Raw genomic sequence first — 19,806 nt, 5'->3', positions numbered from 1 at the left:
AAATATTCTTCCAAGTGCCCCAAAGTAGCTTTGGATGAGACCCCAGTCTCCAATATTTGTCTTGCAATCAGAGCTATGGATGAAGAACAGTATATATGCTGACAGTACAGTTGTCCCCACCCCCCCCCCCCCCGGTCTACGATTTCAGTTATCCGTGGTCAACCATGGTCCAGAAGCTGACGATCCTCCTTCTGACATATCCTTGGAAGAGCAATAGAAGCCTAAAGCTATGTCACAAGGCTGACATCATTCACCCGGCTTCATCTCCTCACATAGGCATTTCATTATATCACAGCGTCACAACAAGGGTGAGAGCAGTACAGTAAGATATCTTAAGAGAGTGAGATCACATTCATACAACGTTTAATATGGTATATTTTCACAACTGTTCTATTTTCTTGTTTTTGGTGATCTCCTACTATGCCTAATTTATAAATTAGACTTTACCATAGGTATGTATTATAGGAAAAGACATAGTACATATAGGGTTTGGTACTACCTGTGATTTCAGGCATTCACTGAGGGTCTTAGAATGTGTCTCCCACGAATAAGGGGGAGCTACTGTCTACGTTATGGAATTCTCTTTTTTTAAAAGTGTATTTACGAGGAGGAGGAGTTAAGATGCAGAGCGGCATGGAGACCCTGAGCTTGTCATGTCCCTGAAATGCAGCTAGATCAGCACCAAACCATTTTTGAACACCTAGGAGATTGATCTGAGGATTAACACAACAATTTGCGTAACTTGAGCCACAGAACTCCACAGGTACAGGTGTGGAGAGGTGAACAGGAGCGAGGGAGAGAAAAGCCATGGATGGTAAGCAGATGCTTTTGCGGAGAAGGGACAGAGACAAAGAGAAAGGAAGGAGAGTGCGGTGCATCGGGATTGTGCAAGAGAAGCACTCTTTAGAAAGTAGCTGGAGAGAAAGAGAAAGAGTGAAAACACTCACAGGGGGCTGAACAAGAAATCTGTTCTCCCAATCCACTGACGGGAAGAAAGGAGAGGGTTTCAATACCGCCAGGATTCTATAAACAGTGGAGTGCAGAGTCTGAAGTTCTGAAGCTCAGTGCACGCAGTGGGGTCTGAGGGGTCCGTGTGCCACCCGGGGAGAAGTGGTTCCCCCAATTGGAGTGCATTTGGTAGAGGCTATATGGCCTCCACACAGGCAAAGATCTGAGCGGACCCCGGAGAGCAGCCACGTTTGCTGGTATTGGGACAAAGATGACAGAGTGCTGTGAAACCTGGCAATGGCTGTGTGTTGTGATTTGCCATAATCTCTGAATCTTTGCCACTTCACAATTGCACGAACATTTTCTGGGGCAAGCTGGCACCCAGCCATTGCTCAGTGAGACCTTCTCCAGAGAGTTAGCCAGGGTCCAAGCAGTGGGGGTCTCTGAAGTGTGGGTGTTTTTTTTCTTTTTAAAACTTTTTTTCTTTAATGTTTAGTTTTGAGAGAGAGAGAGAGAGAGACAGAGCACAAGCAGGGGAGGGGCAGAGAAAGAAGGAGACACAGAATCTGAAGCAGGCTCCAGGCTTCGAGCTGTTAGCACAGAGCCCAACGTGGGGCTTGAACTCATGAACTGTGAGATCATGACCTGAGCCAAATTCAGATGCTTAACTGACTGAGCCACCCAGGTGCCCCTGAAGTGTGGGGTTTTTGAAACACAGCCCCATCTGAGATAAAATTCTGGAGGGAGGTGCCACTTGGCAGGTGGACATACTTATATCAGACAAACTAGATTTTAAAATGAAGACTGTAACAAGAGATGAAGGGCATTATATCGTAATTAAAGGGTCTATGCTCCAAAAAGAACTAAAAATTATAAATACTTATGCCCCCAATGTGGAGGAACCCAAATACATAAACCAATTAATCAGAAACAATGAAATTCATTCATGATAATACCATAATAGCAGGGGACTTCAACACCCCACTTAGAGCAACAGACAGATCATCTGAGCAGAAAATCAACAAGGAAACAATGGCTTCAAATGACACACTGAACCACAGAGACTTAACAGATGTATTCAGAACACTTCATCCTAAAGCAGCAGAATACACATTCTTCTCAAGTGCATATGGGACATTCTCCAGAAGTGACCACATACTGGGTCACAAATCAGCCCTCAACAAGTACAAAAAGTTGGAGATCATACCTTGTGAATTTTCAGACCACAACGCTATGAAACTAGAAATCAACCACAAGAAAAACCATGGTACAACCATGAATACTTGGAGATTAAAGAACATCCTACTAAAGAATGAATGAGTTAACCAAGAAATTAAAGAGAAATTTAAAAAGTACATGGAAGCCAATGAAAATAAAAACATGACAGCCCCAAATCTCTGGGATACAGCAAAGGTGCTCATAACAGGGAAGTATATAGCAATCCAGACCTTCCTAAAGAAGGAAGAAAGGTCTCAAATAGACAATCTAACTTTACACATAAAAGAGCTGGAAAAAGAACAGCAAATAAAGCCCAAAACCAGCAGCAAAAGGGGAATAATAAAGATTAGAGCAGAAATCAATGATATCAAAATCACAAAAACAGTAGAACACATCAATGAAACCAGGAGCTGGTTCTTCGAAAGAATTAACAAAATTGATAAACCTCTAGCCAGATTGATCAAAAAGAAAAAAGGAAGGACCCAAATAAATAAAATCATGAATGAAAGAGGAGAGATCACAACCAATACTCCTGAAATGCAAACAATATTAAGAGAATATCAGGAGAAATTATATGCCAACAAATTGGGCAATCTGGAAGAAATGGACAGATTCCTAGAAACATATAAACTACCTTAAGTGAAACAGGAAGAAACAGAAAATTTGAACAGACCCATAACCAGTAAAGAAATTGAATCAGTAATCGAAAATCTCCCAACAAACAGGAGTCCAGGGCCGGATGGCTTTCCAGGGGAATTCTACCACACATTTAAGGAAGAGTTAACACCTATCCTTTTGGAACTGTTTCCAAAAATAGAAATGTTAGGAAAACTCCCAAAATCATTTATGAGGCCAGCATTACCTTGATTCCAAAACCAGACAAAGACCCCACTAAAAAGGAGAACTCCAGACCAATTTCCCTGAGAAACATGGATGCAAACAAACATCTCAACAAGATACTAGCCAACCGAATCCAAAGATAATTATAAGAATTATTCACCACGGTCAAGTGGGATTTATTACTGGGATTCAGGGCTGGTTCAATATCCACAAATCACTGTGCTACATCACAATAATAAAAGAAAGGATAAGAACCACATGATCCCCTCAATAGATGGAGAAAAAAAAACAACATTTGACAAAATACAGCACCCTTTCTTGATAAAAACCCCCAAGAAAGTAGGGATAGAAGGATCATACTTCAAAGTCACAAAGGCCATATAGAAAAGACCCTCCACTTATATTATCCTTAATGGGAAAGAACTGAGAGCTTTCCCCTAAGTTCAAGAACATGACAGGGATGTCCACTCTCACCACTGTTATTCAACATAGTGTTGCAAATCCTAGCCTCAGCAATTAGACAACACAAAGAAATAAAATGCATCCAAATTAGCAAGGAGGAAGTCAAACTTTCACTCTTCACATATGCAGATGACATGATACTCTATGTGGAAACCCAAAGGATTACACCAAAAAAAAAAAAAAAATGCTAGAACTGATACATGAATTCAGCAAAGTCACAGAATATAAAATCAATGTACAAAAATCAGTTGTATTTCCAAACACCAATAATGAAGCATCAGAAAGAGAAATCAAGGAATTGATCCCATTTACAATTGCACCAAAACCCATAAAATACCTAGGAATAAACCTAACTAAAGAGGTGAATCTATACACTGAAAACTATAGAAAGTTTATGAAAGAAATTGAAGAAGACACACACACACACACACACACACACACACACACAGGAAAAACATTTCATGCTCATAGACTGGAAGAACAAATATTGTTAAAATGTCGATACTACCCAAAGCAATCTACATATTCAATGCAATCACTATCAAAATAACACCAGCATTCTTCACAGAGCTTGAACAAACAATCCTAAATTTGTATGGAACCAGAAAAGACCCTGAATAGCCAAAGCAATCCTGAAAATGAAAAGCAAAGCTGGAGACATCATAATTCTGGACTTCAAGCTGTGTGACAAAGCTTTAATCATCAAGACAGTATGGTACTGGCACAAAAACAGACACATAGATCAATGGAACAGAATAGAGAACCCAGAAATGGACCCACAAACGTATGGCCAACTAATCTTTGCCAAAGCAGGAAGGAATAGCCAATGAAAAATAGTCTCTTCAGCAAATGGTGTTGGAAAACTGGACAGTGGCACACAGAACGAACCTGGGCCACTTTCTTCCACCACACACAAAAATAAACTCAAAATGGATGATAGACCTAAATGTAAGACAGGGAGCCATCAAAATCCTAGAGGAGAAAACAGGCAACAACCTCTTTGACCTCAGCCACAGCAACTTCTTACTCGACATGTCTCCGGAGGCAAGGGGAGCAAAAACAAAAGTGAGCTATTGGAACCTCATCAAGACAAAAAGCTTCTGCGTGGGGAAGGAAACAATCAGAAAACTAAAATGCAACTGATGGAATGGGAGAAGATGTTTGCAAATGACATATCAGAGAAAGGGTTAGTATCCCTGTAAAGAGCTTATCAAACTCAACACCCAGGAAACAAAGAATCTAGTGAAGAAATGGGCAAAAGACATGAATAGACAATTTTCCAAAGAAGACATCCAGATGGCTAACAGACACATGAAAAAATGCTCAACATCACTCATCATCAGGGAAATACAGGGAAATACAAACCAAAACCACAATGAGATACCACCTCACACCTGTCAGAATGGCTAAAATTAACAACTCAGGCAACAACAGATGTTGGTGAGGATGCGGAGAAAGGGGATCTCTTTTGCATTGCTGGTGGGAATGCAAAGTGGTGCAGCCACTTTGGAGAACAGATGGAGGTTCCTCAAAAAATTAAAAATGGAACTACCCTCCAACCCAGCATTTGCACTACTAGGTATATATCTAAAGGATACAGGAGTGCTGATTCGAAGGGACACATGCACCCCAATGTTTATAGCAGTGCTAGTGACAATAGCCAAAGTATGGAATGAGCCCAAATGTTCACCGACTGACAAATGGATAAAGAAGATGTGGTGTATATATATATATATATATAGAGAGAGAGAGAGAGAGAGAGAGAGACATATGTGTCTATATATATATAATGGAATATTACTCAGCGATCAAAAAGAATGAAATTTCGCCATTTGCACCAACGTGGACGGAACTAAAGTGTATTATGCTAAGCAAAATAAGTCACACAGAGAAAGACAAACATCATATGATTTCACTCACATGTGTAATTTAAGATACAAACGGATGAACATAAAGGAAGGGAAGGGAGGGAGACAAACCATAAGAGACTCTTAAATACAGAAAACAAACTGAGGGTTGATGGTGGGATGTTGGGTGGGGGGAAAGGCTAAGTGGGGAAGGGGAATTAAGGAGGACACTTGTTGGGATGAGCACTGGGGGTTATATGTAAGTGAGGAATCACTAAGTTTTACTCATGAAATCATTAGTACACTGTATATTAACTAACTTGGATTTAAATTAAAAAGAAATAATAATAAACATAAAGTTTATTTATTTTGAGAGAAAGAGTGCATGAGTGGGGGAGTGGCAGAGAGAGGAGAGCATCCCAAGCAGGCTCCTGTGCTGTCAGCACCACACCCCAAGCGGGGCTTGATCCCAGGAACAGAACAGTGAGACCATGACCTGAGCCAAATCAAGAGTCAGATACTCAATGGACTGAGCTACCCAGGCACCCCATGGAATTCTTCAAGAAACATTCCCTATCCACATTCCGCACCCCTAAATAGATATCTAATCCATAGGTTCTTAGCCTCATTCCCAAATAATTGCATGGATGACAAAGAAAGATGCTAATCCGTAGAAAATGAGGGAAATGAGAATTACTAAGTAGTTCTTCGGCTGTGAATAAGTCTTATAGAGTATTTTCTTCAAGCCTCCCTGAAGAAGCGATTATTTCAATTCTACAGATGCAAAATTAAGACCTAGAGAAAGGAAAGCCACTTTCGCAAAGACATTCTGGGAACATATGATAGCACCCAAGTTGAAGCCCATCTGACTCCAAAGCTTGGACTTACCATCCCCTTACCCCAACCACTGGATTACTGGCTTATCCCTGATCACCACCGAATCAGAACCATGCACTGCCCTCCCAGATCTCCCCATTGTACAACTGGAACCGTCCCTCTGAAAGCCACATCAAAGCCTCAGTTACGCAGCCCTAGACCTCCAAGCCCAGGCCAATCCACCCTTCAGTCCTGGCAGGATTCAAGAAGGAGGGAGGAGGGTGGAGAGGAGGAGCTTGGAACAGAGCAAAAAGGGTAAGAGGAGAGTGAAGTGTCCATACTCCAGATGCCATTAAGTCTGCAACATTACTCTGAAGCGCCCAGTGAAATCACCAGGCGGTGTAGGCGGCAATGGCACTGTTTGCCTATTCTATGCCTAACGTGCAGTAAATAAGCGTTCAGAATTTAATCCGAATCCTACAAAGAGGTCCAAGGCCGTAGATTTAGAATGTGTTATCTTTAAAAAGTCACAAAGGAAGTCTTTCATTGAACTAAATTAAATTTCAGGGAGCCATGGTGGGCGGGAAGGCCCAAGTGCAGGGCTCGGTTATGTAAAAAGTCTAAATAATCATGCTTTTATTAGTAATCCTTGACTTCTGGAATGCGCAATGGAAGTGCAAAGCATTTCCAGTGAATGAGGTCCAGAAAATGTAGGCGGACTGGTGGAGGGACTTACAGAACAACAGGCCAGGCCAGCGACCAAAGAATTTCACGAGTTTAAGGCCCCAAACCCGGGCCGGTCCTGTGCAGCCCAGGACCCCTCACCCGGCCTGGGGAAGGCGCAGAGCCGCAAAGGAGCAGAAGGGAGGACGACAGGATTCGTTCGTCCCGCTCGTCCGAGTGCCGCCAGGAGTCCAACTCTGAAACCCCCCAGCGGCGGCGAGAGCCGCGCGGACCTCGGGAACAGCCCCCACCCCGGGGCTCCCCGGAACCAGCGGGGCCGGGCCGCGCGGGGCGGGAGCTGGAAGTTTCGCGCGGCCGCGCGGCCACCACCGCGCAGGGCCGGGCCGTCTCCTCCCCGCCGCCCGGCTCGGGAAAGCCCAACCCGAGAGGCAGAGTCAGGGTCGCCGCGGGGTTTCCGGGGCCCCCGGAGTCCGGGGAGAGCCCCCCGCGCGCCCTGGCCTCTGCTCGCCCACCCTCTGCTCACGGGCTCGGCGCGGCCGGCCGGGGAAGGAACCGGGAGGGGGAGTTAGGCGCGTACCTCCGAGCGCCCCGCGCGCCCCGCAGAGCCCCAGGCAGGCGGCGAGCAGGAAGAGGCGGCGGGCCCCGAGCCGCCCCATCCCGCCGCGGCGGCCCCGCGCCCGCGCTTACTCCGGGGCGGCCGCCCAGCTACCTGCGCCGCCCCCTCTCCGCCCGCGGCCGGGGCCCGCAGCCCGGCCGGGGGGCGCCGCCCCCAGCCAGCGCGGGGGCTGGGCCGGGGCGGGGAGCGCCATTTGCGACCTGCAGCTGTTGCGCCCCATCAGCGACAGGCCCGGCCCGACCTTCTCCCAGGCCGCTGGCGAAACCGAACGGGGCTGGTGCGGGGGCCCTGCGCCCATGCAGTCGTCGCGGGCAGAGGGCGCGTGCTCACCCCCACCCCCCAGCCGGGCGACCTCTACGGCGGGGTGAAATGTGCAAGCAGGAGGTGGTGACAAAGGGAGGCTAGGGGAATTGGTAGTTAAGGAGGTGGGACTGTCACACCAGCCGTGAGGCAGACGGTTCCCCTGACCCGCCTGAGCTCCAGAAGGACAGGGGGCGCGTTCCCTTACTGCTGTGTCTTCAATGTGTACCTGCTGCGCTGGCTCAAGCAAACGTGTGGGCCGAACGACTGAGAGTGGGAGGCGATAAGAGGACATAACCATTGCTTATCAAATGTGAGCCTCATTTGTATGAATGTTAAAGGACGGCCCGTCAAGTTATTTCATTGAAATTTTTGGAGCCACTATCAGAGGGATTAATCAAGGCCCAAGAGTCCTGGGCAGAAACTCTCCCCTTCTGATTTGGGGCACATGCTCATAGAGAGGAAAAGCCTCCGCCCAGGTGTGAGGTTTCTGGTAAAACGGACTTGAGCAGAATCTGCCAAGAACAGGGCTTGACCAATAAAAGCAGGGGCCTTCTAGATCAACTTCTCTGGGTGCTGCGCTTCCCTGGCTGTGTTCTCTGCAACTAAGAAGTCTGACAAAATGCTAACGAATGTGCCACAGAGGCCATCGATACTGGTGATATTTTGTTCCTAATCAAATCAAGGATGACTTCATATCCCCTTCCTTTCCTTTTTTAGTTCTGTAATGAAGGGTTGTTTTTTTTTTTTCCTTTTTACAGCGTGGAATCCAATTTTGACCTTTTCGTCAGCAGACAATCTGTAATTTGTTTTGCTCTTGAACAGACATGTTTCTCCTGCTCAGCAGCCCTTCATTCTCCTGGCAGCCTCACCCTACTTCTCTAAGGGAACTGCTCTCTACTTCCTGCCTCTCCCTGGCCCCCACCCCTGGCAGGATCCGTTCTACCCAAGTTGGAGGGGCAGCTTCTCGTATAAATCAGCCCAGGGCTGAAGGGCCGGTTCAGCTCAGGCTGATATAGACATGCAGAATTTCTCCTGACAGCCTCAGGTACTCACATAAGTTTAACACATGGGCAGTGCAGAACAAAATTCCCCTGAGAGGCCCCAGACTATTCATCGGTGTGCCCCAAAAGGCTCTACTCAAATATCACCTCTGGTTAAGAACACAGGTAGGGTACCTTAAGAGATCTGAGTGCAAATGCCAGCTTGGGTACTAGTTAGTGACTTTGGTATGTGACCTTGGGCAAATCTTTCATTTGTCTTAGCTTGGGTCCCCTGGTCTGTAAAATGAAGAAAATGCTGATCCTATCGTGGGTTGTGTGGTTTAGCTAGCTCATGAGGATTTCTTGTTGAGCACGGTGACTGGTCCATGGTAAGAAATCACTGGGCACTCTCATTTTACCAGGGAGCTCAGTCAGGCCCATGGATTTCTCTAGCCAGTTTCTGAGCATCCCTGAGAGACATACAGCCCACCTGCACGGACCCACTGACCTTTGTCCCACGTTTTCCTTACATAAACCTGGAAGTTTTTTCAGCACTTTGGAGATAGTCTTTGGGTCTCTAGTCCTCCTTCCCAGTGTTAGCCTGACGGAAATAAATTCCTTTCTTGTTTCACCACTACTGGCCTCTCTGCCTTCGGATTTTATCAGTGGTGAGTGGTTGAACCCCGTCTGTTTGGGACCCCTGGAGCCAGCTGCTCTTGGGCCCCTGCACCCCAGCTACGCAGAAAAAACTTGAAAGAATCAACTTGTAGGAGTCAACTTGAACTTGAAACTTGTTATCGGAACCAACAGCCAGGTGAAGAGATATATAGGGCAAGGTCAAAAACAAAGGAACTTCTGTTCTCATGCAGTTTGGGGCCTGGCCCAGTGGCACATGGAAACATTCCAGTTCACCAACCTGGAAACTCTCCAAACCCCTTCCTTTTGGGTTTCCATGGAGGCATCATTACATAAGCACGACTGATTAAATCATTGGCCATTAGTTATTGAGCTCAATCTCTAGCCCCTCTCCCCTCCTTGGGGGTCTGGGAATGGGACTGAAAGTTCCTACCTTCTAATCACAGGATTGGTTCCCTGGGCAAGGAGCCTCCATCTTTAAGGTTACCTGGGGCTTTCCAAGAAGCTTCAGTAACATAACAAAAGAGACACTTTTTATCCTTCTCATCACCTAGGAACTTCCAAGGGTTTTAAGACAAACAAAAAATTAAGACAAAATATATATTTCTTATTATAAATCACAAATCACCCCATGATAGTAATTTCTGGCTTCACCCCACTGCCCATAGTAGTTCTGATCTTCTTGAGGATGAAGAACCCTGGACCAGGTGGTTGGGAGTTATAGCTTGGGCTCTACCTGTGTGACAAGTCACATACCTTATAGCGGCTTCAGTTTCCTCCCCTATAAAATGAAAGGATTGGATTAAATGATCTGTAAACTCCCTCTAGGCTCAAAACTTTATGATTCTCTTTTATCATCATTGGCATCGGGACAGCTCTGCCATTGAAACAGAGCTCTTTTAATTAGCACACAGAGAAACTTGAAATAGTTTCATTTCTTGACTCAAACCGAGGGGATGATTACTAATAAACTTGAAGCTTTTAATTTAGAAAGATCGTTCCAAGTGTCAAAAAGGGACTAGGAATTATCTCCCTGTAGAGTGCCACTCGCTCCTCTTCTTTAAATTAGTTGTAATCTATCACTTAAATGTTTCAAAGATTGAATGTGGTCTCTAGCTAATTTCCATAGCGGTTAAGACAGCTCTAAAATGATGAGGAACTAAGATGCTCGGTTGTTAGGGAAAGCCCAACTATAACCATGGTGACTCTCAGGATGTTTCCTAAGAGTGTCTCATCAGGAAATGCACATGCAGCAGGGTCATACTCAAGTCTAATTATTTTGGCTGGCCCTCACCTGTGACATCTCAGCAACCAGAATTATTCTATTTGGTTTTTAACCAGAATGCTGTTCGCTTAGAAATAAAGGTATAGAGAACAGAAAAGGAATACAGAGACACGAAGGTGTAAGACTAGAGAGATGTGCACTCATTCAGCAGGTGCTCGCTGAACCCTCCCAGATGCAGAAGGCACACAAAGATATCATGGCGCAAACGAATGAATTAGAGCTTCTACTTTCAAGAACGTTACAAGGTAAAGAGGTGTACAAGACATGTACAGCAGTAATTTTAACACGGGGGAGTTCGAGACTGGGCAAAGCCTCTGGGACCAAGACCCTCTTCTCTGAAACTTTCCAACCTATATACCTTTGACGATGTGACTGCTTTGAGCAGTCATGTCTGATTTACCTGACTCCTCACCTTCTGACCCTGCAGAATTGAACCAGGTGGGTTCCTGATCAAAAGGGCATTACCCTGGCAAACGAGAACGTTTCAACCAAGAGGCACTATGAATGCAATGATTTTGTGGCAGCCACAGGGCCAGTGGTTCACAAGGGCATGGCTCCTTAGTGAGCACCAACCAAAGACCCGTGTTCACTGAAGTTATGGAGGAAGAGGGACTATGAGTCAGAAGAGAAAGCCGTGTGCCTCTGTCTCAGTCTTTACAGACAGGAGATTGGCCCCATGGCCCAGAGAAAAAGCTGATTAGAAGGGACAGTCAAAGCCACAGGCAGCAACTGCTCCTGGTTTTCTCATCCCCGCAAAGCTCAGGTGTACCTCCGGATTTTGTTTCCATAAGATTCTTCTGAGTTCCTTTGATGAATCCATACTTCACTAGGACTGGTATACAAGTCTAGCTTCACAGATTCAGGTGTGCATGAATGATAATTTTCTATATTTTTCCCAAACTCCACTTGCTTTCAGTTTTGACCTCCCAATTTGCCGTGGATGCAAAATTGTATCTCAGTCCCTTGAAGTTTTCACTCCTGCATCTCGCTCCCCCAAGCGAGAACTTCCCCCAAGTTGAAGTTCCATGAGATGTATGTAGCACCAAGGCATCAGGGATGACTGAGAGAAGAGGGCTGGCAGTTATCTGCTCCTCAATGCCCTTGTGGGGGTGGTTCCTGAGACACTCCTCACCCCCTGGGGTCTTTGGATATCAGTCCATATAGGCTCCATAGAGACACCTCATTGCCACATGAATGGCTCTGTCAGAAACTTGTCTGTTTCTCCCAAGCCACTCTGAACGTTCTCAGCCAACCTGGTGTAGATATTCTTTGTGAGGCTGGATAAGGCCTTGGCTGCCAAGACACATCACAGCCATTTTTCCCTCCTGGTGTCTTCCTGTCTTCCTGAAGCCCATAAATCTACATGTAGGGATTATACTGCTTCCATGGGGCCCTGCCTTTCTTTAGGCCCTGCCAATGTCACCATTCTGACTGCTTCCCCCTGATTATCCTGTATCCCAGAGCAGGAAATCTTATTCCTCTCAGCCTTCTGGGTGTTGAGAAGGAACATTGCATAGAACAAGATGGAGTTTAGCCACTCCGCAGAAAAGGATATGGAATCATGAAATTTGACTATTAAAAAATAAAGTCATCATTCTTGCAAATCTGAGATGTAGACTGGGATTTGTATTTGCCATATTAAAGAGCCTACCCAAGAGCACTAAGAACTCCCATAGAGCCTACTCTCAGTCTAGTTTAAAGGCAATTGAGCCAATTTTTTTGTGGCAATGGCTGTGACCTCAGTGGGGTTGAAATGAGGCAGACTCTGAGAAGTCACTGCTAACTTCAGAAACACCAGTCTTTGTTTGTTTTTTATTTTTCTTATTTTAGAGAGAGAGTGGGAGAGAGGGACAGAGGGAAAAAGAGAGAGAATCCTAAGCAGCTTCCACGCTCAGCGCCCAGATGCAGGGCTCAGTCCCGTGACCCTAGGATCATGACCCGAGCCAAAATCAAGAGTCAAACGCTCAACTCACTGAGCCACCCAGGTGCTCTGAAACACCAGTCTTTAAAAGAACATCTCAGGATGCTTTAAATCTCCTGGGAAGTCAACAGAAGGAAGAAAGAAAGGGCAAATGCGATTTTGTCAGAGTTTGCTGCAGGATTAACTTCTCTGAGTTCTAGAAAGCTGCCTGAGGAAAGCGAGGGCTTCTGTCAAGGATTCTGAATTTCTCAAGAACAGAACCACTGCCTGGAAGGAGCAGAGTGATTCCAAACCAACTACCTCGAGCAAACAAGAGGTCCCTTCTTACCTTGCAAAACCCACACAGTTGGTGCCACACTGATATAACACAGTGGCCTGGAGCACAACACAGTCTTCTACCCAGGCCACAGGAGAGTTGTGCTTAGCCCAAGGCATGGGCTATTTCAAGATAGCTGTTCTGAGTAGAAAAGAGGAAATTCCTCCATGTGGGAAAGTGCAAATATTTTTTTGCCCTTCCTCGAATATAGGAAGATAAACACTTTATGGGAGAGTCTACGTGAAAAGAGAACCCACAGCTAATAATGTAGAGGCCGAGGCATCTTTGCTGGTGGCTGGCAGGGGGCGGCTTGGAAACCAGAAGACTGGAATTGGGTCAGTCTGACTCTGCAGGAACCTAGGTTCAGCTCCTTTTTTCCCCGGGAGGTCAAAGAACCCCAGGCCCAAGTTTAAACAGTAACTGTAAGGAAGGGAGGGGGAAATAACACAACTGAGCTGCAGTTTGGTAACAGCGCCATCATTTGTGGGGGTGGCTTTTCATGGAGGCTCTATAATCTCTAACTGGGTAAACGGTGAGAGGTTCAAATCCCAGCTCCACTGCTCAGTAAGGCAAGTTATTTGACCTTGTACTTCTATTTTATCACCTGAAAAATGGACACGGTGTAGGACCTACCTCCATGTGGATGTTTCCAGGTTAAATGAGATCATCTACATGATGTGCTTGGCACAGGATGGGAGGCAGCAGCTTGGACTGCTAACTATTCCTGTTGCCTTTAAGCAAAGTAAGTTATCCTTTCCTTGAAAGATTCTGTTCAAAGGCATGCAAAGACCAAGGGAAAAAAGGAAGCGACGGGTGTGGAGGGATGCAGGGATTTGTTTCATTTAAAAAAATATTACTCCCCCACACTAGTTTGCTTGCAAGGAACAAAACCCCACGAAAGGGGTTTTAACTAGAACAAAAGGCCATTGATGATGAACGTGAGCGGAACGGGAGACCTTTTCGGTGTTCGAACCACACTTTGAAGAATGAGTCTATGGAGACAGCATACGAACACAAGAGGATGGGGAACACAAAGGCCTTGAGAGTTGTTTCTGTACAGAGTGAGAACAGAAGTCAGTTGGCCACGGGTTAATAAAGAGATGAGGGAGGTCCTGGAAGCAGTTGGTATGAAGGATTTAGCTTCAAAAATCTCCATGTTTTACCTGGCTGTCATTTCTTGCACTGCGGTCAGTAACAAACAGCTTAACATTGAAGGGATGTAAAAAATTTTGAAATCATGTGGCCGGATGCAACGATGAGGCTCAAACCACAATCCGCATTTTGAAATCTATGTTACGAAGGACGCGAAGGATGGGTCGCCTGGGTGGCTCGGTCGGTTGAGCGTCCGGCTTCGGCTCAGGTCATGATCTCACCATTTGTGGATTCGAGACCCGCATCGGGCTCTGTGCTGACAGCTCGGAGCCTGGAGCCTGCTTCGGATTCTGTGTCTCCCTCTCTCTCTGCTCCTCCCCCGCTCATGCTCTGTCTCTCTCTTTCCTTCAAAAACAAATAAAAACATTTAAAAAAATTAAAAAATAATAAAAAAGAACGAGAAGGTTGGGTTGGCTGGTCTCTGTGGTCCCTGTCAGCTCTGACATTCCGTGTTGCCTTCAACAAGTGAACTTTTACGGGGACCTTTCAGCAACACAGGACACACAAAGCTGGCTCTTGTCTGTAGCCACAGTGGGAATCGTTGTAACCTTCCCACAAGTGGCGGATCCACTGTTTCCAATACACCGTTTCCTGCTTGGCTTCATTCGGAATCAAGGCTCTGTCAGGTCACAGGCTTTGATGGAAAGTCACCCACCGAGTGACAGGGGTCTACGTGGCCAGCTCTAAGAGGTAAGTGCCCCCCACAAGCCCACCGCAAGGCTTGTGTGGAGTCAGGCCCCATGTGGAAGCCCAAAGCTCCAGGGTAGTTTGTGGCCATTTAATATATCCACAGGAGGCCTGTGGACTTCTCAGCGACTGGAAAATCAGAAAGTGCCACCACCCCCCACTGAACAGCCCCAGGGGCTCAGACACAATACCAGCAGGCTCCAGACCTCATTAGGCAAGACTGCTGACCTTGCATTTCTAACACAAAGCTGTGTTCTGGTAACCCTAGTTAAAGAAACAGAAGAAACCACGAGCAACCATTTTTGGCTATCTTAGAACAAAAAATTGATTTTTAAGTTGTTGAACTCTGCTTTCCAAAGAACTATTTGGCCTCCCCCCCCCCCCCCCCCCCCCGCCGCGTGCAAGTTATTCATGTGACTCAGTCCTGCGTCCACCCACGACTGGGTGAGCCTTGAAGGATTAACATGCGCTGAGGAGACCCCTGGGCCACGTGGCTCCCCCAGATCCAGAGCGCTGAGTATTTTCATGAAAAATAAAGAGCAGCACCAACTTTTCCACAGCCCCTGCTCAGCCTACCTGCCGGTGATCCTGTGTCTCTGGTGCCACCTGCAGGAAGTTGCAACTTCCAAGTGTTTCGTACCTTCTGGTATTAGTTCATCGTAATGTACTGTTGACAATGACTCTGGAGGACACGACATGAGAGCAGCCTGAGAGAGGTGCCAAGAGACCAGGGGTTTCCGGCTGCATGGGGGTCGAGGAAGTCGAGAATGTTTATTACAAATGTTCAACAGTGCTAAAGGCATCAAAACCTAAAAAAAGACAAGGAAGATAAAGATGAAAACTGTCCAATGGTTTGGGCCCCTTGGAGAAAGCTGATTTTGATGAGTGTAGCGGTAATAACTCAGCGGGAGATAGGAATGATACTGCCCTGCGTGGGTGGGACACAGAAAAGAGGCATCCTGTGTGGCTCTTGCTTCAAGTGTTTGGGTCGAAGAGTAGGAATGGAGCGAGAGTAGGAATGGAGTTCAACTAGGAATGAGGGGGAACACAATATCAGGAAAGGGATTTTTAGAATTAGAGCTGGCTTTTAGGGGGTGAAAATAGAGAAGGAGAGTTGGAATATTCAGGAGAAGGGATACTAGAGGTGGGTCCTGGAAGAAGCAGAAGGAAATGGGGTCCAGACACAAGTGCAGATCAGTCCTGAGCAAGAGAAGAGGAGGGGAGGATGAACTTAAGGCATGTGGCAAGTTTATGGGTCAGAGTACAGAGAATTGAGCTGGGTAGCCTCACTCTTCTCAATGAAATGGGATGAAAGGTGTCTGCGAAGTATCGGTGGGTTCAATATGTGCGTGGAAGGCTCATTATTGGCATGATCCTTCTTCCCTTTCCTTTCGATGCAGGCAGGCAGGGTCTGAGGACCCAGAGGGGACTCCAGCAGGACTAGCCAAGGGGCTCCCTGGATTTGTGGAGGAGAGAGATCAAACTTGAGCCAGAAAAAGTGAAAACAGAGTATACTGAATGGCTTGAGTGACAGAGAATAACAGATGGGGCGTCTGGAAGACTCAAGAAAGGGGAATGAGTCTCTTCATGGCTTGGGGCTAGAGGTTTGTACTGGAAAGGGATCCAGGGTCCATGTTTCTCCAGGAATCCAAGGTGAGATGTGATCAAAGGTGAATGACAGGTGAACAATAGGTGTTATTTTATAAATCATCGAAGGTAGAGGCATTGACGCCAGTACCAGCCAGGGTTTGTTTAAAGCTAATGCCCTGGAATATGTTTGGGATCGTGCTCTTCTTAGATGTATCAGGTGTTTGGGGGCCCAGGAGAAACCCAAGAGAATGAGTAACTTTCTTGCTTCATCCTTTGACTGGGAACAGAGTGGTTTTTACCCAGATGCAAAGCAAGATACAGAACATGAGTAAATAGGGCCTAGCAGGAAAACAGAAGAAGTGGAACCTTTCTAAAATGAAATCCTGTTAGCTTCCCTATCTCACTTTAGTTACGTAAACTTGTTTATATGGACATTGACATTACTCCTGGTGTGTCCAAGCCAGTCCTGGTTTATGTCTATTTTTACGGTATAATTACGTATGGTAACCATTCAATCCCTACCATGTCCCAGTTGGATCAATAAATTATATGGTGACTATATATTAGAGAGAGAGAGAGATTGGTCTTTCATCAGCCTGCACAACTGTGTTCTTTTCTCCTGTAGTACCAGCTTCTGCATCAGATACAGAGGAGGTCAAGTATACTATTGACCCAGTGTCGGCATTTTCCTAGGTAAGGGAAGTAAAAGGCTAGATATTAATGAGATTTAAAAGTTCTGACGATTGGGTAGCATGGGGACAATGACATCTATCAGTGCTGCTTCTGTGACCTAGAGGTAAGGAGACAAGAAAAGCTCACAATTTTAGGGATCTCTCAGGGAAAAAGCCAACATCCTTACAAAGGCCTACAAGGCCCATATGACCTGTGCTCACCTCCAAACCCCCACCACCTTTCTTTTATTTACTCCTCTGTGGAAAAGTAGCTGGCCTCAGAATTTACATGAGGACTGCACGGTGGGAAGGAGGAAAGGAAATGCCAAGAAGTTCGGCAAACACCACAGCCCAGATCCTTAATACATCAAAGTTATACACTTGGTTTTACAACCTAAAACAGACCCCAACCACCACCACCTGGGAGTGTCTTTGTGCAAAAGGAGGGGTGTGGGATGTCTGTGAAACACAAAGTTGGAGGGAACTTGTGATAGGCAGGGGAGGGGACCTCTAGGGATCGCTGGGAAATGGGAAATACTGTACCCCTAAATCAGCAAACATGAAAGGGCCAGATGGAAGGAGTAGCAATTGTATGCTTTTCAAAGAGATTACAACGCTTCCTAGTCGAACAGCAGCAACCTATCATTTTACTAAACTTTATTTCCTTTCTCTGAGTAGCAGTTTGTGAAACCTGGAGCTCTGAGGAACAACAAGATGCCAGATATGTCTGGAGTGACAGGGAAAAGTCGACCCCACAGTAGACAGCCACCCTAAGTATATTCCCTCCTCAGGGTCCTGACACACCTGATTCCCTCTGTCTGCAACGCTCCTGTATCCTCATGGCTCGTCCCTCCCTGCCTACAGGTCTCTGCTGAAATGTCCTTTCATTGGTCACCTTTGGAAAATAACTCCTCCATCCCACCTAAGCTGCTTTATTTTTCTCCATATCATTTATGATCGCGTAAATATATACGTCCTTATTTATCGTCTGCCTTCCCGTGCTGTAATGTGAACTCCATGTGGGCAGGGGTTTGGTTTGATCATTGCAGTAACCCCAGTGTCTGTAACCATGCTTGGGCCATAATGGGTTTTTAATTAGTACGTGTTGAATGAATGAATAAATAAAGAAATGAATAAGTAGGCTACTCAGCGTATTAACACAGTGTCTGTTTTCATGGAATTTTGAGAAGTCGTCATGATCAAATTGGGGAGCTAGATTCTAAGACAGGAACGAAGTCTGGATTCTTAAAATGTGAGTAGGCCAGTTGCTTCTTTCCCCCTCAGGAAAATCTCCTGGGCAGGAAAGCAATGCTCAGTTTCCGAGATCAAGGGTATAAAACATTATTAATATTTAAAACTAGAAACAAAAGCCCCGGGGAGCAGGCATTATTGTCAAACCCACGTTGCGGATTGACATGGAGACGTGGAACAGTGTTTGCTCAAAACCATCCGATGGATGGGTCTTTATCCTAGGATTCGTCTTCTGACTCCATATTTCATGCTGTTTCCGTAGCACAGCACGCCTCCCTTCCTCTCCCTTCCTCCACCAGAAACTCTTCTTGGCCAGCTCTCACTTGGCTTCCTCATCCCTGCTCTCCGGCATCTGTCCGCATCACGGTCCCCAGTCACCACATCCAATGGCGCGTCTCTGTTCTCAGAATATCCTACCTTCGGTTAGCATTCAAGTTAATTATTCCCTCCTTGAAACATTTACCGGTTTTGGCTTCCATAAAGCACAGGCTCCTGGTTGGGCTGCCGCTTCAACGACTGCACCTGCACGGCCTCCTTGGCTTAGCTCCAAGCATCTCTGCCTGATGCAACGCCTCGGCGCTCAGCCCTGCCTCCTCTTTTCTTCCCCATCAGCAAACTCTTTCCCACTCCCTGCTTTTAAGTATTACATGGAAATGATTCCCAAATTCATATCTCTAGTTCCGACGTCCCCCCTGGGTTTCAGCCTTACTTGTGTTGCCAAAAGCCTTGTTATGGACTGAATGTTCGTGGCCCCTTCCCCTGCAATTATGTATCGAAATCCTACTCCCCGGTGTGATGGTATGAGGAGGGGGGCCTTTGGGAGGTGACCAGGTCATGAGGGTGGAGTCCTCCTGGTGGGATTCATGCCCTTATGAAAGAGACATGAGCGCTCCTGCTTCCGTCTCTGCTCTCTGCCATGCGAGGACGGAGAAGAGGGCGGTCTGTACACCAGAAAGCGAGCTCCAGATCTGCTGGTGCCTTGATCTTGGACTTCCCACCTTCCAGAACCATGAAAAATACATGCATATCATTGAAGCCGCCCAGTCTATGGTATCTTGTGAGAGCAGCCTGGGCGGCATAAGGAAAGCTTACTTGCCTCCTCTCTCAGAGGTCAAATAGACATCTCAAAGTTAATGTGATGAAAATAGAGCCCCTCATTGCTGCCCCCAAGCCTGGTCCTCCCTCATCTCTGTAAATGAAACCACATGTATCCAGTGGCTCAAGTCCATTCTTAGGAATCAACCTCTATCAGTCTCTTTTCCTCACATCCCAAGTTCTGCATCTCTCCTGCTCTACATGGCCCGCCTCAACCTGCTTCGATCCATCTCGACGGCTACCCTAACGCAAGTCACCGTCATCTCTGTGAGATATCCCAGGGTCTGGAACAGTGGCTGGCATGTAGCATGTATGCAACAAATATTTGATGAAGGAATGAGTTGCAATGATTTTTTCAACGTGGAGTTGTCAGTTTATTGATGTCGTGGGAGAATACGTGAGGGCCAAGAATTCCTTCTGCAGCAGAACTCCGAGACCCCAGGAAAAATTTAGACATCAGTGAAGTGTACCTCCTTTTGCCCCAAAAC

General features: G+C 46.3%; 1 protein-coding gene across 6 annotated transcripts in view; it reads right to left on the bottom strand.

Annotated features, from left to right (window-relative positions):
• Positions 1-7,745, bottom strand: part of LOC106987808 (chondroitin sulfate proteoglycan 4-like) — a 74,498-nt gene extending 66,753 nt beyond the window's left edge. For 4 of the 6 annotated variants that reach the window (XR_008289352.1, XR_008289353.1, XR_008289354.1 and 1 more), the window contains exon 1: positions 7,393-7,745. Coding sequence is in view for 3 of the 6 variants with exons in the window: in XM_027076592.2 (XP_026932393.2) it covers positions 7,393-7,471 (79 nt within the window). In the remaining 3 variants the exon portion in view is untranslated. The remainder of the gene's footprint in view (positions 1-7,392) is intronic. The other 2 variants (XM_053200678.1, XM_053200674.1) reach the window with 2 other exon arrangements.
• Between the last annotated feature and the right edge of the window lie 12,061 nt (positions 7,746-19,806).

This window comes from Acinonyx jubatus, chromosome A1, assembly GCF_027475565.1.
Source record: "Acinonyx jubatus isolate Ajub_Pintada_27869175 chromosome A1, VMU_Ajub_asm_v1.0, whole genome shotgun sequence".
NCBI lineage: Eukaryota > Metazoa > Chordata > Mammalia > Carnivora > Felidae > Acinonyx > Acinonyx jubatus.
The sequence above is the reverse complement of the archived record's forward strand: the minus strand, read 5'-3'. Positions and strand labels throughout refer to the sequence as shown.